The sequence below is a fragment of the Garra rufa genome, chromosome 7 (assembly GCF_049309525.1).
Source record: "Garra rufa chromosome 7, GarRuf1.0, whole genome shotgun sequence".
NCBI lineage: Eukaryota > Metazoa > Chordata > Actinopteri > Cypriniformes > Cyprinidae > Garra > Garra rufa.
This window is the reverse complement of record NC_133367.1, coordinates 19,473,838-19,496,399: the sequence shown is the minus strand read 5'-3', so window position 1 is coordinate 19,496,399 and position 22,562 is coordinate 19,473,838. Positions and strand designations below refer to the sequence as shown.

Below are 22,562 nucleotides of genomic sequence, written 5' to 3'. Positions count from 1 at the left end.
TAGTGATTGGTTATATATGAAGAAGAAAGGACGTGTAACCGCCATTTTCGCCCACATTACTTGGCACATTTGGACGCAAAATATCTTAAATATCAGTTTTGATTGGTCAGTTTAATGCAAGCTGGGTCTTTATGTTATAAATGCTTGTTGTTATAGTCATTTTGAGTACACATTTGAGCCTCTGCTTTAGGGTGAATGATTTCTTAACAAACAAGCTGGAGATTCAAGTTTACAGGGCTTAGCAGAAAGGAGTGTGACAATTACATTACAGTTAAGGAACGTAAACCAAGCCCATAATGTCCGTATTGCTATCAGACCAACAAAAGCCTCCCGCCTAAGGCCTCTAATTTCCGGCGAACTCTTCATTTCCTGTTTTGTCCAGCAGCACAGGATGTGGCCGTCTCTCTCTTCTGTTGTATAGGGCTGATCTGATGGCAGAAAAGTCGCTATGGAATTTAGACCTTAATCTCCGATTATAGTGATAAACATGGAGGTTTAATAATCTGTTTGTGCATGAATTAATCAGAGCAGCCCTATAATCTCATGCTCAATTTGGCCTAACAGCATGAAATTATATTCCCAACCCATTTTTAGTTGTGTAAGTTAACATTTCAGAGTGAGACAATTTTTTTTTGTCATGTTGACTAATAAGAATACCACAAGATGTACACAATCTTTTATTGCCATTTATTTAAAGGAACTTTTTTTTGGTAAAATATAAATACAAATGATAGCGTATGTAATTACAAAGTCCGAACACTTCTCCAAAAAACAATAACACACGTCAGAAACAAGTTACTGAAATAGTTAACCCATTATTTACAAGTTCAAGCATGTCTTTGCCTAACAAAGCGTCAGATTAGTATTTTACAATTACTTTAATATTTTACAAAGAAAAGCCACATTAAAATATCTTAATTTCTACTCATAAATAAGTGACTTAGTCAAAGCAACAGCTTGCGTACAGGGTACGAAACAGCTTTGTAGATTAGAGTTTAACACGGGAGACTGAAAAATCCCACACTGGTTACTGGTCAACACCATAAAAACGTCTATTCCAGGCGAGGAAAATCGCTGACGAAGTGCGCTATTTAACTCTTGACGAACCGAATGGGCTTCCGGCCTCTGTAACTCCTCTAACGCTGACATCACGATTAAAACCCCATTTCAACCCGATTACATATTTACAACATCGTAACTCCGATTATAAAATAAAGACCTGACTAAACAAGACAAAAAGGGCAGCGCATATATATATATATTTATTTATATTTATATATATATATTTATATCTATATATAATACACACAAATAAAATACAGTGACTGTATATATACTTATATTCCTATTTAGAAAACATCTCTTTTAAACGAAAGAGTTCTTCGTTGCGAGGATGGCTTCATATCTCAGAGTAAGCCAGAGATAGTGGTCCAAATCTCAGGTCCGTTCTCTTTCTATATCTGCAGAATGTACACTATGTACAGGTATGCATCGTCACCAGGAGAATTAGTATGCGAGAAGAGATATCGAGATGTTCGAAAACCTTCTCGTAGCCAAACAGAAAGATCAGCTGCGCTGGGACCCAATTTCGCCTTTGGCTACCAGTCCAGAAGTTCCTTGAAATGTCAAGAACTGCCTCAGAATATCCTTTTCCTTTGCTTCTCGTTCTCCACGGGTCTCCAAGGGTCCATCCGAGAGTCAGTATGAGTGTGCGTGCATGTGCAGAAGCTCACGAGCGAGGTCTGGATACTGGCTCCCAGCGGTCGTCCAAGCATTCAAGCGACGACCCCAGCAGCGCCACCAGCTCGGCGCTGATTTCCACCAGATCCAAGAGTTCCTTGCTGTCGGGCATGAATCCCTCGAGCTCCTCCGGACAAGAGAACAGCTGACTCAGAGATGCCTGCTTGTAGAATTCCGCCTCGGCTATAGTCACTACTTCGATGTGCGTGAACGTGGCGCGGAACGTTCTGGCAGACATCTTCAGGCGCTTGAGGACGTCTGAGAGCAGCAGCCAGTTTCTAGGTCTGAGAAAAATAAGAGCGAAAGAGATTAATTTACGTTACTTTAAAGCCAAAAAACAGGTTATTCATAGTGTAATAGAATTAAGATGCGCAAAGTTGGCGCAAATTTGCAGTGTCCACGTGAGCGCCAAGGCTAAATGTGTCAGAACATGTGCACCAAGTTAGAAACACCAAAACAAAAACGTACGTGCACATACACCATGTCAACCGCTCACCCCTGAACAGACGCGCATTCAGATAATTAGACAAAATTACACAAAGATTCTCAAGGCCTTCGCTCGCCCAGAAACACAATAGGCTACACACACACAAAGACCGGAGACTGAGCCTGTCAGACGCACGCACACACATACACAGCGGGGAAAGCAGTAACAGGCAGCGCTCAATCGATGGCACTTGAGGCGGTCTGTGGCTCTTGCGGAGCGCGGAACGCTGAATGGAGTGGGAGAGGGAAAGAGAGAGAGAGAAGGAGAGAGGGCGAGCGAGAGGGGGGAGGAAATGTGAGGAGAGCAGAAAGCCATTAATACTGCATCAGCCAGCCGCGCTGAGCGAAAGAGAGCGAGAGGGAGAGCGAGCGAGCGAACGAGGGCGAATGAGAACGGGGGAGGGGAAGGCCAGAGACAAGCGCAGACTGAAGATTATACACAACAGTGAGCGCGGCAGCTGAGCCTGGGAGCGAGACAGGGAGCGGGCGCGCGAGGGAGGGGTGGCGAGAGAGCGGAGCGCGGTAACGGCAGAGCGAGAGCCTGTGTGGGAGGTAATTAGCTGTGTCTGTTTAGCAGCGTGTCACTAGACTGTCTCTCTCGCGCACGTTTTCGCTGTCCTCGCTCTGTTTAAGTGCAACGGGCCTCACGTCTTTGCTAACGCTAAACTAACGTCGGGCCCTGGCTGTCAGTCTACACGCTTCGCAGTCGTGCGGTTCTTAAGGGAAACACCTGTCAAGTAGGTCAAAGCGAACTCACGTCAGTTCGACTATTATGTAAACCAGCAATCGTCTAGTCACAATCAAATTTTGACTTGACTTGATCTCTACTGATGAATTCCAGGAAGCAGTAAAAATGGCTCTGCCGATTCGACGATCATTTTGAAACATCGCAAACAACTAGTAATGTCCTGGTTGCCAACAACTTTCAACTCTCAAGGTCCTTGCACACCGAGTCCGAAATTTTAGATTTTTTTCTCTGACAGACGAAAGTTTCAGAGGCAGTGTGTAAACGTGATTGACACAAAGTGAAGTTGTTGGAGTTTTTTTTACTTGCGAAAATTTCGGAAGATAATTTCAGACTCAAGTCCGAAATTCTCGCCACACGTTAAAAAAAATATGAATTTGAGTTGTGTCAATCACGTTTATACACTGCCTCTGAAACTTTTGTCCGTCATAAAAAAAAAACAGTATCGTTTGGGAGGTGTTTTGACAATTCTGAGCCACTGTGACGTTCTGTGCATGACTAATATGAAAAAATGAAGTGCACAGTTTCATGCAATACTTTATAACACGCAATTCTACGCAATACTTCATAATGCGCAATTCTCTAATAATGATCAAAATGTCAACTAATGATGATCAATGCCCTACTGGTTAATGAAGCTATTGCTGCCTTCATGTGATATGGGAAAGATGATGCTTTCCACTTGTGAAGTGGAAATTACCAGTGTGTCGTGTTCAGGTGCTTTTGTTGTCGTAGTGAAGAGAAACATGGCGGACTCGGAATTTGTCCTCACATGCTATTTGGATAAAAGTTTTAAAACGGTTATAAACTCCCTAATGCATCTGCTACAGGAAGAAGAGGATGCATCAAAACGCAAACGATAAAATGATAAGCTGTATCTTATTGATCATGAATAGTATAGTTTTTTTAAAGACAATACTAACTAATGGTTCTGTTTTAGCTAGCCTATATAAGTTTGTATATAAGCCTATATAAGTATATATATTTTATATAGCCTATATAAGTTTTTTAACTTTTAACATCATGCAATGTTTACCATTCAGTATAGTTTCGTAGCTGTCCGCCATGTTGAAAGGTCAAAGTTTATCCCATCTCGGCAACTCGGGTATCATAAAAAATTTCGAGCTTTCCAGTGGAAATTACAACGTGAGTGGGTGTTCATGTGCAATTTCGATGTCGGATTTTGGTATTTACCATAATTACGATAGCACATGAAGGCAGCATATGGCTACATTCGGCAATTGCGACAATAAGTTTACGTACACAATCTATGATCCTACAATGACAACCAAACTTTTTATTTGCGAAATTTGTTCAGATCAGAGTATAATGCCTTTGTGCAATCACCAATAACCCAATAACGATTGAACTTACTGGTGAATAATTAGAATGTCCTGGGAACAATCTGCAATTTATTTATTAAAATTCCCAATTAAGAAAATTCCACATGGTATCGATAACTATCAAACATCAACAAATGATTATGAGCATATTCTACAGAATTTGACCTTTACAGTATTTCAGATTAGCACCTTGGCCAATCTGGACCAATTCGCTACAGCTTCTACCTGAAACCGATGTCTACATTCCCATCTCTACCGATAAAATAGCTAGTTTGGTTTGAAAGTAGTTACAGACAAATGTCAGTCAAGACTATAGATTCAGACTCTTACCCCTGCGAGAGAGACACCTGGATGTTGTAGCATGGCAGCAGCGGCCGGTCTGAGAATTCGAACTCGAAAACTTCTCTCTGTTCATCCTCGTCTTCACCGGGTCCAGGCGGGTTGGCTAGGATGTCGTAACCAGACGAGTCGTCAGCAGCCTCTGTTAGTCAGACAGAAAGATATCGATTAGAAACGAGAGACAAAGTGTGAATTATGGAATCACACGCACACACTCTGAGAGCAAGCAATGGATTCCGCTCCCATGATATCCCTTCAAAAATCCCTCCCGCCCTCCCTCTCCCTCCCTGTCGGATTCACGCCGAGACATGCTTTCGCGGCGCTGCTCTCACGTCGCTCTCTGAACGCGCTCTCCTATTTGCACTCTCTTCCATTAAGCGGCACTGCGGGAAGAGCTGCGTGTGAAGCCACTTCACTCGTTCGTGCGCGCTAGCGGCACAGCGTACGCCTCGGAGCGAAACAGGCGCCTCTACCTCTTTCTTTTACGCTTTGGGTTTTTCCGAGGCGGCGCAAAGCTCCCAAAAATAGCCGCGCGGCTCCCTTCCACACCTCCCCTTCTCTCCCGGCTTTGTTATTCCAGGAATCCAAGGGAAAATGTGCAGTAGCAGTGGGTTTGTTTTCGGCCAGCTGGAGACGGGCCCGCTCACACACACACACACACACACACACAGAGCGATCTGCTGATATATGGCAGCCAGGGGAACTCTCGCTACGCAGCTAGAATTCGTTTAAAAAAAGAGCAATAAAAAAATGCTGCCATCTATTTCTGCCCCCACAGTGCCGACCCCACCACCCAGCGGATGGGGGATTTTTATATAAATTCTTTCAAGCGAACATCAGAGAGGTAGAAGCACACATGGATGCTATTTTTTTTAATTCTAGATCAATGACCATCTACAAACATTGATGATTCACACAGAGATTTACCTTCAGGTGTTTATCCGACTGTCTGTCTGTGTGATTCTTTTCTCTTTTCCATTGTTTCTCGCATCTATTACTGTGAGTGTGTTCTGCGTTTCTGCGAATATATGTGAGTGTTCGAGTGTGAAAGTGGTACTCACCGCACACTGCGCTGCCGTAAAACTCCCAGTACACACCAGGGTCATCCTCCGCTCTGCCCTGCAGGTCGGCAAAGTAATCTACAGTGAGAAAGAGAGAAATGAGACCATTAGTGATGTAAACAGGAAGCAACTAGAGATGCACTGACAGAATTTCTGGCAGATAATAATAGCTGATTTCCCCCATAATAGCCGAAAATCATTTGCCGATAAATCGAATTCATGGTAAACAACCTTTAAATAAATTGAATTGCTCAAAATAAATAAATACATAAATATAATAGAAGATGCTACATGAATGCTGATAAATGTCAATTAAAGTGACAAAAGTGCTAAGGTTTGGCAGATACCGATATAGAGACAAATATATTGCGCAAATGCTAAACAGACCGCATTCTCCAAGCGACAATAAGAAAATGGTCTCCTACAGACAGCAGAGGCTCTGACGCTCTGCAAGCGTTATGTGGTTGTGCGCTCAGATGCCACTTGGCGCGGCGAAGCGCAGCCAGCGGCGACGGGAGACGCGTTTGCCAGCGCAGCCATTAACAATTCCACCCAGAGAAAGAGAGAGAGAGAGGGAGAGAGAGAGAGAGAGAGAGAGAGAGAGAGAGAGAGAGAGAGAGAGAGAGAGAGGGTGGTTGATTAGAAGGCTCCCACAGAGGGAAAACAAATTTGGGGAGGGTCTTTAAATCAGCACAGCAGACAGCAGAACGGGACAAGCCTGCTGATTTACACACACACACACAATATGCTGCCCTGCGCTTCCAGGCCGAGCTCTTTCCTGCCTCACGAACTCATGCATAATCAAACACACACGCAGCCAGTCAGTGTGAACCTCCACCATGTGACTGAGCTGCCCTTTAACTGGCAGCCCTGAAGCTAATCCGCACACACACACAAGCACGTACGTATTAAGACGGCTTTGGAGGTGAAAGAACTTGCGACTGCCGTCAAGAACAAACGCCGGCTGTGTACAAATTGTTTGGCGATGCCCTCTAGTTCAGCTCGAAACTTTCAGACCATTAATCAAGCCGTGCCTCGAAAAACACGACTACTGTCACTAAGAGAGAGAGAGAGAGAGAGAGAGAGAGAGAGAGAGAGAGAGAGAGAGAGAGAGAGAGAGAGAGCGTCTCCTTCGGACAGTCACGGCGAGGCTGTGCTCGGGCGAGAGGGGTCAGTGTTAACACAAACACAGGAAAGGCCGTCTCGGTAAATGCCACGTCTCCTTTGATGCCATCTTCACATGCACCCGGAGCACAGCTTGTCTTTTTCCATGCGAACGTCTAACCTTGAGCATTAAAACTTTGCTTCTACACACAATGGGTGGCAAACAGCGCAATGACAAGGTCAGTGCTCTGCTAACGATAAACGCTAATGGTATAAACAACTCTAAGGAATATTCTGTGTTATTTTTAACAAAAATGTGCAAAATTGCCAGAAAATCAGTCTTTGGTCTGGCAAACCGTATATATTTAACAGGTTTAGCATTACGTTTGCACAGTTTTGAAAACAAAGCTTTTGAAGCAACTCTACGTTTTTGTTTTTCAAAATCATTCTGATGGCACACTGACTTTTAATAGGCAAATGGCTTTTGTTTTTGTCTCAAGCTCCCACCAAATGTCTGTTCTGGCAGTATGCAAGTTCAGTGAGTGTGTACTGCAGCAAAAAGTGTGAATCGATTTTTAAAAACCACAAAGGACACAAAACAAAAAAGACAAATTACCACAATGAATTCCAGTCACTTAACTGTGGGGGGCTCCAAAGTCGCAAAAATAGGCTAAACTACATACAAATGCTTTAAGTATTTAGCGAGTGATTTTTAGACCACTAGTGGCACCAAATGGAATTGCAGTTTCTTTTTGTTTAAGTGGACTGAGGCTTGTTTATATTAGTGCGTTTTTGTTTTAAAACTGCGTTTTAAAATGAAAACGGTCCTCGTCTACATTGCCGTTTTCACTGCCATGCCATAATTTAGATTACTCTCAGTTTTGGTCCATCTCCACTGAAATACAACCTCAGAGTCTTCAAACTAAAATGGGGTCTGCAGTGTTTTCAAAAGTAGTGTGCATGACAGGCATAACCATAGCAGAAGTTGTGCACTAGTGTAAAACTAGCCTGATATAGCAACAATGGGATAAATTGGTTGTGGTACATGTCCAATTTTCTGACCTACGACAGGCGGCCTAAGAGTTTGGCATAATAATGACTGTTTTCAAACAAGTTTCAATTCTGGTGCTGCAAATCACATGCTTTCGCTTTAAAACGACTAAATTTTACCTTAATTTAAGATTTGTAAAACCCAATTTTAAAATAAATAAATAAATTTAAAAAATCACTCACGCAAAATGAAAAGTCCCATCGTCCAGTGCAGTTTCTACAAAGCTTCTAACTCAAGAATTTTGGCCTTTCAGAAACGGCCAGGAATTTTTTTAAAAAACACATCAAGCTGATTAAAATCAAAGGTCCAGAATGATGTCAAAAGCTTCCAAAACCATAAAAACAAATACCCCAATTTAGCTCCAGATTAGGCCCAGATTACAGTTTCAATAATACAACCCAGCTTTTCCAAATATCGTTGCGTGCGACAAACCCGTACACCCTTTCAAAACAGGCACGCCGCACAAGACCAAATAAAGACACGCACACGGACGAACACACACACACACACACACACACACACACACACACACATAATCTCCTTTCAGGGAAAGCTGATTTGCCGGTGCTAAAGGCTTCTCCTCCGCTCCAGCTGTTGCTTAGTAACCAGATAGCCAAGCAGAGCCGAACCTTCCGCTGCTACAGGAGGGAAATTCTGGGAATAGAGGTGGAAGAGAGGAACAGCGCGCTCTTACCGGACAGAAAACACTCCATTATGTCACTGTGGGTCATCTTCAGCAAACTGCGGCCGGAGTAGGTAGCTAAAGTCGGATCGGCGCCGTATGAAAGCAGCAGTCGGACCACATCTAGATGATCGTTTTCCACAGCATCATGAAGAGGCCTGTCAGAAGAAAGACCAGAATGTTTACTTCACAAAAATAAGATATTTATAATGCAGTTTATATTTATTTTATCCATCAGATATTCCTTAGAATAATGTGCACTGACAAATGGTTCCCAATAAGACTAAAATATTTTATTAATAGGTAAACTGGGTACATTTTTATTCAGCTTTTCAACAATCCATCTGCCAATAGTGTTAAAAACTGAACACTTTATTTTATAAATTTTACCTTTGTTAGTAATTGTAAGATTTTCTTTTTGCTAAAACAGTTCAATTACTTCACTTGTCCATAATTACCTTAATTTTATCTGCAGCCATTGCCCAATAAAACAGTCATTAAAACCTGTCACCGTCATTCATCTTTCCGACAGGAATCGGAACGCTAAACGAAATTGGATTTTTAAGTGTATAGCGAAGACAGGGATCTCACACGCCTAATCTGCTCTTCTTGCGGTAATTATCCGAGCTAAGATTCTCGGCCTCTTCTGTTGTTGTAAAGCCATTATTACCAAACATATAATTACTGACATCGAGTGTGTGCGCGTCAGCACGTGCGTGCACGTGTAATTATCCGCGCCGCGGCGGCACGCACATGCTCTCGAATGCAGTGTGACGAAAGCGGAGGAAGTCATAGAAACTGGTCCTGCATGCTATTTAGGTGATATCATGAATGCGTGCATGTTTACCTGGTGCCATCCTGTGCGCTGCAGTTGATGTCGGCCCCGTGCTCCAGTAAGTGCTGTACGATGGAGAGCCAGCCGCGGGAACAGGCCTCGTGGAGCGCGCAGTAACCCGCATTATCCCGATGATTCACGTCACACACTTTATTCTCCAGACAGTACAAAACCACCTCCTACAGTGAGCGGGAGAGAGACAGAAGACGAGCGGTTACTATGGTGCAGCGAGGAATGAAATTCATTAAACACCATTAAAGAGCGCAGAGAAAGAGAGAGAGACGGGCAGAGAGCAGACAGACAGTTCCGCCCAGAGCTGATTATTGATGTGTGAGGTATCAGGGGCTTTACAGACGAATCCTGCCCCGAGCCTGCTGTTCACTTTCTATACGAGACGCCTGAGACGGCACTGTGTGTGTGTGCATGAGTCTACAAGCAGCAGCAGTGTAGGAGCAACTCGAAAGGTGGGGAAAATGTGAGCGATGTTTGCCCGTGCGAAACCGGCTGCCGTGATGGTTGTGTTGGACACAATTTTTTCATATTTTCACACCTCCAAGATATTTGTGCCTAGATGGGTCTGGAAGTCTCACCAGAGAGGCCTTTGAACATCAACCCAAGCCAAAAGATCCCAACAAAATGCTAAGAATGTTGCTATGTGGTTGCTAGGGTGTTCTGAGCGGTCGTTAGAATATTTCAATGTGGTTGCTTGAAGGATCTCAAATCATAAAATTCTAGGTTTTTTAGAATGGTGCCAGCCCACAACACCCAATAAACCACAAGGGAACATGTAAATAACTGTGCAGAACACCCTAGCAACCACACAGTCAGAATGTTGCCATGTGGTTGTTAGAGTGCTCTGAGCATTAGCATGTTGCTATGTGATTGCTAAGGTGTTCTAACAACTACTCAGAACACCCTAGCAACCAAAAAGGAACATTTAAACAACGGCACCGAACACCCTAACATCCATACAACAACATGCCAACAATCAAAATGTTGTCATGTGGTTGTTTGAGTGTTAGAATATTGTTGTGATTGTTAAGGTGTTCTAACAACCACTCAGAACACCCTAGCAACCAAAAATGAACATGTAAACAACTGTGCAGAGCACCCTAGCAACCACACAGCAAGATGCCAACAATCAAAATGTTGCCATGTGGTTCTTAGAGTGTTCTGAGCATTAGAATGTTGCTATGAAATTGCTAGGGTGTTCTATCAACCTATCACCCAAGCAACCAAAAAGGAACATGTAAACAACCATGCAGAACACCCTAAACAAACAGCAACATGCCAACAATCGAAATGTTGCCATGTGTTTTTTTAGAGTGTTCTGAGCATTGGCATGCTGCTATGTGGTTGCTAGGGTGTTCTAACAACCATTCAGAACACCCTAGCAACCACATAGCAACATGCCAAAGACTGCTCAGAAATCCCAAGCAACCATTCTAAGCAATGGTTGGCATGTTGCTATTTGGTTGTTAAGGTGTTCCAAGTGCTCATTGGCTTGTTGCTATGTGGTTCCTAGGGTGTTCTTTTTTTAAGTAACTTTTATGGCCTTTTTATGCATTTTATTGAGATAGGAATATAGAGGTTGGGTGGAGATAAGGAAGCGGGATCGATAAAGGACCTCAAGGCAGGAACCGAACTCGGGTCGCTGTGACCGGCATGTCGACGCAATAACCACGAGGCTATTGGCGTCAACGTTCCTAGAATGTTCTGTGCTGGGACAATTCAAAAGAATATAGAATTCTATGATCTGAGAACATAGCTCAATTTTGCTAATTTTATCATCCATCAGGCAAAAGTTGCAAGTCTGATTGCTTAGCAGTTGATACACATAGAAAGCTATCAATATGCATCGTCCCATTCGCGCTTCTCGCCATTCCCGTACACTGATTAAGAACAATGTCTGGAAGAGGCCGGAATTACAGAGAGCCCTTGCAAAATTAATTGGAGAGTTCTTCTGCAAGCTCGGATTTAAAGGAACTCCCACATCCATCACCGCGAGCCGATTCCTCATGCACGGCGGCAACAAAAACAAGCGCGCACACACACACACAGATGGGCTGGAGAGGGGAGGGCCGGTGTCCGCTCGGCGCTCAGACGAATGAGGGCATTAGGATTCAGGAGGCGTAGCGCTCGCACTTCAACCCTGGCAGCGTCTCAGAGAGCACATTCAACCCCTCCCCCGACGGAGTCGCACAGTGGTACGACCTGCCCCACGCTGCTGCCAGCAGCTCTGCCTCGCACTTCCCGCCGGCTCCGTATCCAGGATACGGCATGCCGCCGGCACGACTGAAAAAAACCCAAGCCGTTAGCAAGGGCGCCGAGCCGTTAACGAGCCCAAACGGGAAACTCTCGCTCCAGCGCGGATGTTCGCTCCCGTCAGCCTGGAGAGGTGGACCAAAACACATGGAAGGTAAAACATACACACACACACACACACACACCTATCACGCTCAATTACCGAAAGCGAGCCGCGGTTCAAGGGAGAATTTCTCTATTTCCGTTTATGTTTCCATCGCCTCATTCCCTTTCCAGTGAGGTCTCTCTCTCTCTCCTGCCTCAGGGAGTTCCTCAGTGGGGATGTTTGCAGGCAGGAGAGCTGAGTGTTACATTAAACAGACAATAAAGCCGTGTTACACAGCCTAGCGAGAAAAAGATTTGTCGTGATTTTCTCCTCAGAACTGCTCTTTGCTGTAGCGTTTCCTCCCCCGCTGTCCCCTGCTAAAACGACTCCCAGCTAACAACTGCAATCAATGCATCATTCAAGACACTTAACCCCTTCACAACAGCAATCCCACAAAACAAGACGCAGGCCAGCTCGAGACTGAACCCGACGTGCAACCATTTTACCACAACCTCAAAGCCTAGTCAACTCAACCCACATCATAAAAAATAAAAGAGCAAGAACTACAGCTCGCTTAGGGAGAAAAGACACTCAGACAGGAAAAAGAAGGGGAAGCTTTACAAGGCAGACCTGAACTGAAACCAGTCTGGGTCAATGCTAGTCTGGAGTCAAATTCGGATGCTGGCAGCCCCCCTTCAAACCTGTGATTCAAGTTCAAACTCAAGTCTAGAATTTCAAAGGTCCAAGAAGCAACTCTAAGGCAAGAATTCTACGGCAATTTAGAGAGGGTTCCAGAACTCTAAGACCACTCATAAAATGTTCTTTGATTCAGAGGCAGTTACAGAATTCTCAGGTACTTTTAAAAAATTCTGAAGCTCTAAAGCAGTTTCTAATAAATTCAGAAAGTACAATGTAGTTGAAAAGGGGCTAGAATTTGATGCAGTATATGACAAATTTTCAAATTCAGAGATAGTTGAGAAACCTTTTCAGAATCCCAAGACTGCTAAGAGTTCTAGAATTTGCAAGCAGTTGCTCAATATTTGTGGAATTCTGAAACTCTTCATTAAGTCACAGAATTCTACGACAGCTGACAAATAATTCTAGAGTTCACATGCAGTTGAATTATAGAATTCTGAAGCAGTTGAAAGTTCTAGAACTTCAAAATCAGTTGATAAAGAGTTATAAAATAGAAACAATTGAAATTGTAGTTTTAAGTCCAATGGACCATTCTAGGAGAGATACCAAATTCTAAGGTAGTTAAAATTCTGGAACTCTAAAGCAGTTTATAATAAATTCAGAATTTGATGCAGTATATGACAAATTTTCAAATTCAGAGGTAGTTGATAAACTATATTAAAATCGTTTTTTCAAAATCATAAGACCTCTATTAATTAATTCTGAGGTTAATTCTCAAGCTCTGTCTCCAAGACAGAATTGAAGCAGTTTTGTGCAAATTTTGAGAGAGCCTAATGTGTAGCGGTTGCTTAATGATCCTCTGGCTACGCACAGAGCTGACGAATGTTCTAATTTTACATGCAACTCAGGAAAAAACAGCCTTCAGACTGAGCAGACGTCACATTGCATCGGAAAGTGAGCGGCTAGGGAGAGAGACAGACAAAAAAACGACACAAGAAAGAAAGAGCAGGATATGAGGAGGGGAGAGAGAGGGAGCGCCGAAACTCCCTCAGCGTGGTTTTAATTGAGAGAGCCATGGCTGGAGTGGGAGTTGTGATAACAGAGGGAAAAGGGTTGAGGTGGCCTCCACAGAAGAAGCGCATCATTAACGGATCAGGAATTTCCCTGACAGCCGGCCAGGACGGCACTGAACGTGCGGACGAGTGTGAACGCATACGTGATATGTCTCACTCAGCCAGACCTTTGACTAAGCGACAGCTTGCAAACCACAGTTTGTTTTTACATGCCATTTAGGGCAGGTTTGTCTGACTATAGAATATACCTAAATAATATCTGAATATCTGTCAAAGAACTTGCAGTGATAAGTTCTTCCACAGAAAGCAATCATTGCATTAACCCAGTACTCTTTGTATCAGAAGTTGCAAGAAGTCAACCAATCAGTCCTGCGCTTGCCAAATCAAAAAAAAAAATACATTCCAGCTTCACATGCAGTGTGCATCAAACAGTCAGCGAACGGACTTTGGGCGGTCGGGAGGCGTCTGTGGCCAAGACTGCGAGATATAACTGCCGTCACTCTGAGAGTTGAAGGTCTGTATCCTGCTATTTGCTCAGGCTTGGCAGACAGTGACAAAACAGGGCGCGACACACACGCCTCACTGACCCTCTGTATATACACACTTTCTGCTGGTTACTAAACTGCAAACATTCACACATGAACACTACTGCTTTTAAAGGGATAGTTCACCCAAAAATGAAAATTGTGTCACAATTTATTGACCAGTCAATAAAGGCACTGATATACTCAAAACAAAAGTTCCTTTTCGTTCTTCGTTTAGGGGTAAAATTAATTTTGAAATACGTGAGCATTGCACAACAGCATTAAACGTGTCAGTGTCTTAATTCATCAGAAGTACAACTTTATTTGCTACTATAAAGCAGCTCTCCACTGTGTTCATGTTTTTACCCACGGACATCTCATCTCCAAGGACTCAGATGAAATAATCCCAGAGAAGAGTTCCGTGTGAAAGAAGGCGGAGCACACCAATGGTAGTACAAAGGTCTTTTCCAGCAAGGTCGCTTTGTCAAGCCATTTTGAACTCCTAAAACGAACTTCGTTTTGCCAGGATTGTGTTAAAAATGACGTCACATCAGAATTTTTGTAGTACTTTTCAGTCAAAGGGCAACAACATAAGCAAAGTAAGTCTTCACTGCTTTCCTAGCCATAAAACGACGAGAAAAGAAACTTGCTAAAGACCTGCGTCTGTGTTCTCTCCACTTTAGCCCTGATATCTTTAATGGTGCGTTCACACCGGACGCGACTTGCGCGGAAAAAACGCGCTATTCGCGCGTAGTTGAACGCTTGAACATTTGAGTTTACTCGCGCCATTCGCGCGGTAAAATTCGCGTCATTCGCGCGTGACATTTTCTTCACAACAGACGCGAATTCGCGTCAAGGGAGGGGCTTCTGCCACTCGTCAGCGGGAAAGTAGTTGTAAAATAGGTGAATGAGCTCAATTTGCCAGCTTTAGCTTGCTTGTAGTCTCAATATGTATGTATATGTAGGTTAAATTGAGTAAAGAGCGTTTTTTAAAACTAACCAGATTGTCCGACCTCTTCACTCACTTTATTCCTAGCAAGATCCCTTTTATTCCTGTTTCTACAAAAGTCCAAAGATGTATCGTACAGCTCCGAGGAACCACAGACAGCAACGGTGATTTTGTCCGCCATTGTTGTTTCGGATTTCTGCCTCCGTCACTACTAGAGCAAGCTCCTGATTGGTTACCGCGGCGCGGAATTCCGCCGAAGTTCAGATTTTTGAACTCGCGCGAATGGCGCGGCAATCGCTTGAACGCTCAATGCGCGCCGCGCCATTCGCGCTATTCGCGCGTTTCGCGCCGCCTCATTCGCGCGTTTCGCGCCGCAGGATGGCTATTCGCGTCTTTGCATTGACTTAACATGTAAATCACTCGCGCTTGCCGCTTCATTCGCGTCCGGTGTGAACGCACCTTAAGGCTTTTAGTAGACCACAGATACTGAAAGAGCTTAAGAACAATGTAAACATGGCGACGTTTGTCATGACGCCACGTATTTCACTCGATATCTGGGTGCGTTTAGACTCTTTGTGGGGAAAATCCATTGTACTGCATTCGGTTTAAGCCTACGCTTATATTCATCACCACCTGTAAGCTCTTTCCATCAGTATTTTATTTTGAAGTTAAGTTATGTTGTGGTAAAAATAGCATAGCTCAGTGTCAGTAGCTCACAGAGTGCCACAGTTCTACGTAATCAAAATAATGGCGCCCCCATAGTCCAAAATATGTATATAACGATGTGGATTTTTTCCACTACATATTTCAGTAAGAGACTTAATTTAAGTTATATTAAGCTATACAAGTCTTAATACCTAGGGTTCCCTTTAAGGGTCCAAAACGACATTGACAAATCAATTTACTTTCATTTGATGAGGGAAAATACGCTAAGATATTTTTCAAAATATCTTTATATTTTCTTTAAAATATCACACCAAGGTGAGTAAATGACAACAGAGCTTTATTTGGGGGTGAACTATGAAATAAACTCAACTTTTTTTCCTAAAATATGCAGACTGCAAATAATCTGATAGGAATTTAGATCAGATTAAATTGTAGTCAATGCATGCGACAGGGTTATTTCAGGTCACAGGCTGTTTTGCGTCGCCATCTAGATCAAAAGATCCGCATGCACGGAATCCTTAGTACGCGGCCTTGAACGGACAGCCTGACCAGCGGACACGCTCATGCAGTCAACTGTGGAAAACACGCAGGTTTTTCCACTTGCGCTCGGTTAATGCCTGAAATGCAAGCCAAAATGACTCAATCACACGCGCGCACACACACACACAGCAAACCGCTCGAAGGCGCCCGGGAGTTTCATCAAGCCAAGAACGGTTTGTTTTGAAGGTGCGAGCCCATGAGAAAATGGAAACGAGAGCGCGCGCAAAACTACGTGCCGTTTGCATGTTTACTGCAGTTGCGCTGGGACCGAGATGGAGTGCCACGTTTAAGTGTGTGAACTCTCGTTCTCCAGCGCTCTGAGACACACACACACACAAACAGAGCAGCTGCCGCGGTCTGTGTTGAAAGGTTCGGCCGCGCAGTCATGTCATATTTCCGAGCTCTGGCAGCGCCGCGGAGCTGCTCGTGGCTTAACACACACACACAGAGACAGAGCGCGCTGGCAGCTCAGTGCGTTGCTCGCGGCTTATCTCTCACACACACACAGCGAGAGAGCGGCTTCCTGTCTGAGGCAGGAGCGCGGGAGGGGAAAGGAGGGGGGACGGAACGAGCGAAGACTAGAAAAACAAGCCGCTGTCGACTGACAGAAAAAACACACGCGGACGGAAGGTCTGTCCCCACCTGCCAAGGGCCGACGTGAGGGTGTAGAGGGGGAGGAGAACGAGCGAGAGAGAGAGAGAGAGAGAGAGAGAGAGAGAGAGAGAGAGACGAGGAAAACAGGGTGGGAAGGATTACATTTTATCTCGCTTCGTCTGACACACACACACGCCGCACGGATCGGCGCCGAGTGCCCTCTGCTGCGCGCTCTGCCGCTCCCCCACCGTATCTGTGGCGCACGCACAGCCCCGCGAGAACAGCCGCCTTTAACCGATGTCACCAAGCGCATTTATAAAGCCATTAGAGCAGAATTAGACCCCGAGCGCCAGCGGGGAAAATCACAAAGCCCTGAGACTCAGCGGTAACGAGAGCCCACGCTCTCGACAAGCGTTCGAGAAAATCCACCGCTAGCGGAACACTGTAGCGCTCTGCAATCTGGGGAAAAAGCTCATTAGAAGAAAAAAAGCTGTTTAGCTATTAGTATAAAAAAAAACTTGGTTGTTATTAAAATACAGTTCAGCTATCCATAAACAGTTAATAATAAAGAGTAAAATATATATGTGGAAATGTTTTATCCAGCAAAAGAAGTTAAACTATTCCTACACACTACTGCTTAATTGTTGGTGTTTACACTCAGACAGATTTGCTATAGCTGAAAAATGTAGCTATTCGTAAAAAAAATGTAGCTAGTAGCTAAAAAAGCTGAATTATACGAATAACTAAAGTTAATTGTAAACTGTTCTGCTTCTCAGAAAATGCAGATATTAACTGTTTAGATATCAGCTTATGATTCGTTTATCTATCAGTAAACAACAGTTTAGCAATTGGTAGATACAATTTAAATATTTTTAAACTGTTTTGCTATACAATTTACAAACGTGTCAATAAGTAAATAGTTTTGCTATTGATGACAAATTGAGCTATTTGTAAACATTTAGTTTTTCATTAGCAAGGTTGAGCTATTCATATCCACCTTTTTCTTCCTGTAAGAGTGAGCGGGGCCATTTGTACATTTTATGGGTGTGGCTTCCGGTCTCATCCGCTTCCAGCTAAAAACAGCTTGTTCTGCTGCTTGATATTGCAAATTGGTGTGTCTTACCATAATATTTTAATGTATTATCTTAATCGTGAGCACACTGGTTTGTAGTGCAAACAGTTTTACTGTATGCTGTTATTCCTCTCGTTATTTCGCTACGGCGGCTAATGAACTGGAAGTCTCACCCATAGACTTACTTCCACATTGAGGAAATAGGTGGATAGTTCTCATATTGTACACATAGTTCATTTCTTAGTAAAGAACAGTTTAGATATTTTTAAAGGTCCACCGAAGTGCCTTCTATCTGTTGACCTAATTTGAACTGAAACAGTCCAGGGTGGGACAAATTGAGAAGCTCCGCCCCCCTTTTAGAATAGCTAATAGGGTTTCATTTATTTCAAAGCTTGGCAAAAGCCATTGGTTGAATTCCGTAAAGCTGCATTTGACAGCTTATGATAGCCACAGTCCAAGAGACTCCCCGTTAGATTCAAAATGAAACTGTTACCAAAGCAAAACAGTGCTGTCTAACCGTTTCTTCTCCTAATCTCAGCCACATCGCGCTGCAGCATTTCGCATGACAAAACACGAAACCATACTTCATTCGCCCCAATGTAAAGCATATTTACACCGTCCGAATTGTTCTCCATCACCTAAATATAGCGCGCTACATGTTAATCACCATACAGAAAATACTAAGTCTTTGTACAAATGACTAATTTCAGCCACAGCTTCAATGTCTATTTATAGTGTAGGGGTGGGACATTTCAAGTTCTAGGGAGCATTTGATTGGACAAGAAAATCTGATAAGAAGCTGAAGTGCAGGATGATGTCATCAGAATCGTCCATCCATTTTGGCGAAAGTGAGAGACTAAGTTTTGAATGCTTATATCTTCCAAATTTGAATTGTGTTATTGTTTTGGAGCGCACTAGTTTACAGATAACCTGGGGACTTTAAACAATGTTTAGCTATTCATAGTAGGCTAACAATATAGCTCTTTGTAAACGGTGTTTAGCTATTCATAACCTAAACCTTATTTAAGAAAAGCTAAACTGTTGTTCATAAAAAAAAGTGAGTTCAAATCAAAAATTAGACTTTTAAATCAACAACAAATTATAAAATGTATAAATGCTAATTCCTTTATGTGAGAACCGTCAGCCTTTTTTGTGGTTAGAAATGAAGAAAAAAAACGCTCTCCATTTCAGTGGGCCATTAATGGCGGGCGTTAGTTTGGGCAACGAGAGATCGGGAGGTGCACGGAACGGGCGGCTAATGGCTTAAAACAGCGCGTGTTTAGCACCTTCAGCCGAATGATTAATTAACGTGGAGATTACGGAGAGCACTTGTCAGATCGCTGATTGGACCTTAATGGCAAAGAGCCATTCTGCCTGAGAGCAGAATTACCGACAGAGTCTAGCAACCGCAGCAGAATCAGACACAGAGAGAGAGAGAGAGAGAGAGAGAGAGCAAGAGATGGATAGGGCTTTTTCACACACAAAGCACACACACATAACGATAGGTTTCAATCAGCACACAAAGGCCAGTTTTGTCTGAGTCATAAAAGAAGGAGGCAACAACCAAACACAAGTGTAAATAAGCAGCATCGTAACGCAAGCGAGACGTCAGCGCCGGCGGAATGTAATGAAAGAGTGTGTGTGTTGCAGTAAAACTCTTGGCTTGAGAGCTGAGGGGAGGTGAAGAAACGCAAACAAGCGAAGAACAAGAGACGTCGGGGGAAGGGAACTACAAACGTGCGTGTGGTGGCCACTTCAAGCACAAAACTTACAAAACACAAAAACACACAGCAAGGAATAGAGCACAATGGAACGTGGCATCCCTAGTTGTGAAAAAACAAACCCACAGACACATGTGGATGCACGTTATAGAGAAGCGGAAAATAGCAGATGGAGGGGGGGGAAAAAAAATCTAAGCGTAAAACTAGCTTGATTCCAACACCACAAGAGCGTGTTCTATTCTGGAACGGCACCACTGCCTCAATGCTAAAAAATGCTCCGTAAAATGCAATAAGAAACTTTCCCTTTTAGTGGAATTCAAGGCACCGATGCGGAGCAAGAGAGAGGAAGGGGGGGAGGGCCGGGGAAGGAGAGAAATCATGCGCTCGCAGCAGTAATCGCTCATTTCCTGTTCTCCGTGCCAGTCCTTTCAGACGCACTGCCGGAACTAATCCAGCTCCCCATTAATCTGCACAAATTGGACACGGAACGCCGCGCCATTCCAGAACCCGCGGAACCACCGTATTCCAGAACTGCGGAATACCGTTGGATTCCAGAACAACAGGGAATCTGCTAAACAGTTGCATGGCAAAATGGTGATATTTAAAGACAACATGAAATCTGAAATGCCATAAACAAAAAAAAAATCATCAGTGCACATTATTTGAAAAAAAAAAAAGTGTTTTCATAGAGTTTGAGACAAGAAAAAGTGTGCTAAATTTGTCGCATAATAGAGTGCTAGAACATTAAGGAATGAACCAATCAAATTTTAATAATTACATGCAGTGATATTTACTATACATATTCAGTTTTGTTCAAAAACAAGTTTACAAATGTGCTGCAATTTCACGTCATCTTTAGAGAAAACTGTGGGTATTAAGACTTGTATGGCTTAAAATAACAAATTATGTAGTAGAAAAAACATGAAAGACTTACGTTATTTTAAAAATTCACATTGTTTTATACATATTTTGGACTATGGGGGGCAACATTATTTTGATTATGTAGAACGGTTGCACTCTGTGAGCTACTGACATATCTGTTGCTATTTTTACCACAACACAACTCGGAATACACAACTCAGAAAATAAAATACTGATATGATGCCACATTGTGCAGCTTTTGGTCGTAATTTTCAATCGGAGGGCAACAAGAGAAGCGATGCAAGTCTTCACTGCTTTCCTAGCTATAAGAACAGAAGAAAAGAATGCGAAGATGCCTGACGACAAATAAAATTTCCTAAAGACCCACGTCTTTGTTCTCCCCACTTTGGCCCTGATGCTTTTAAGGCTTTTAGTAGACCACAGCTCAACATGCGTCACTTGTCATGACGCCACAGCCACTGAAGGAGTTTCTCAGTGCAGATTCCACTCGATATCAAACTCCTTGTGGAGAAAAATCAATCGTACGCCATTTGGTTTAAGTCTAGGCTTATATCCATCGCCACTTGTAAGCTCTCTCCATAGCTGTGGTCATCGTATCAGTATTTTATTTTCCGAGTTGTGTAGCGCTAAAAATAGCTAACCGTTCTACGCAATAAAAATTATGGCACCCCCCATAGTCTAATATATATACTACACATTTCAGCAAGAGATATCATTTATGTTATATTAAGCCATACAAGTCTACCCAGGGTTCCCTTTAAAAGTGCTGCAGGGGTACAAAAACGCCAAACGCTTTGCCGACAATTGTGTTAAAACTCAAAAAAGCCGGGCTACAAGATCAGAGACAGAGTGCAAAGGGTTAAGGTTTTCCAGTTCAACAGAGAGAAAGAGCAAGGACGCAACGGAGAAAGCGCGAGAAACAGCACGCCCGTGAAAACATGGGAATGAATGCGAGCGAGAAAGGTTTGAGTGGGAGTGCAAAAGCCGAAAGGAGAAAGAGATGAGACGGCGCGTATGTGTGTGTGCGAGCGAGAGGCTGCGTCGCAAGAGGGAAGGGAGAGAGAGAAAAAAAAAAAAAAAACAGCGTGTGTGTGTGTGTGTGTGTGTGCATGCGCACGCCAAGCGATCGCTCTGTGCCTGTCAGGGGCTCTCGGATGTCAGACTCAGTCTCACGCAGAAATAATGAGATGCGAAGAGAGCAGGAGAGGGCAGCCGGAGAGAGAGACGGTCGCGCAAATGCGCGCTTACCTCATATCCCAGCCTTGCAGCTCGCTGCAGTAGAGTCTCGCCTGCGTTCTTGTTGACGATGAGTCGCCGCGCTTCCGGCGGCATGGGCCTGCTGACTGGCAGCTCCGCTGACACTGGAGGTGCGGGGGCAACCGGAGGTACGGGTACATCCGAAACGGCGCACGGAGGGGTTGGGGGCGCCACGGGTTGGTAGGCAGGGGAAGGGGGACGAGGCTTGACCGGAGAAGACTCGTACTCGGAAAGAGCTGCTGGCTGCTTCTGGATGGAACGTTTCACCACCTGACGAGGGAATAAAAATGCGTTACTATACAAGGTTTTGGAAATCACACAGATTTTCAAGTCAACAGGGAAAGGTGGACGTTCTTTGCAAAGATAAAGACAGAGCTACGCTCGCTTGGTGCCAAGAGACAGCCGGGATAGAGCGCTAATTAATCACAGCGACAAGTTCAGAGTCGGCGCTGCGGTATAATCAGAGAGACTGAAATTTGAGAAAATCTAATGTGAAATTGTAAGCTGTTCCTACGTGTTTTTTTTCCCTGCAGTTGTGGAACGCCAGTACAGGAAACGCTGTTTCCCACTATAAACCAAGAACAAAAGTATGACTGTCAACAGCGGTTCCTCGCACACACACAACGCCCCGCATGGTCAGCAATGTTATTTTTGTCCAACACTTTTTACACCAGTACAATCCGTAAACGCGTTTTTAACAGAAAAACGTGCACAAGCGCTGCTCTGTTTTGGGCTCTAGGCTGCGCGCTTGTTTGCGAGCTGGATGGAAAGCTGCGGACGCCGATCCGTCAGCGAGCGTGTTCCCCCGGCAGGGAAAGTTAAACAGGAAACAACGGAAGACTTTGGCTCTCTCCCACTCGCTTTATCTCTCCAGCCTTCCGTGTGCGAGTTCTCTATCTGTGGAGCGCAGTA

At 43.8% G+C, this 22,562-nt stretch overlaps 1 protein-coding gene across 2 annotated transcripts in view; it reads right to left on the bottom strand.

Annotated features, from left to right (window-relative positions):
* Positions 1-666: 666 nt before the first annotated feature.
* The window catches only part of bcor (BCL6 corepressor), a 47,585-nt gene continuing 25,689 nt past the window's right edge, over positions 667-22,562 (bottom strand). For both annotated transcript variants that reach the window (XM_073844062.1, XM_073844063.1), the window contains 6 exons: positions 21,642-21,920; positions 9,399-9,565; positions 8,564-8,709; positions 5,715-5,792; positions 4,645-4,795; positions 667-2,024 (listed from right to left, as the gene is read on the bottom strand). In XM_073844062.1, the coding sequence (XP_073700163.1) occupies positions 1,730-2,024; positions 4,645-4,795; positions 5,715-5,792; positions 8,564-8,709; positions 9,399-9,565; positions 21,642-21,920 (1,116 nt within the window). In that variant the 3' untranslated portion in view covers positions 667-1,729. The remainder of the gene's footprint in view (positions 2,025-4,644; positions 4,796-5,714; positions 5,793-8,563; positions 8,710-9,398; positions 9,566-21,641; positions 21,921-22,562) is intronic.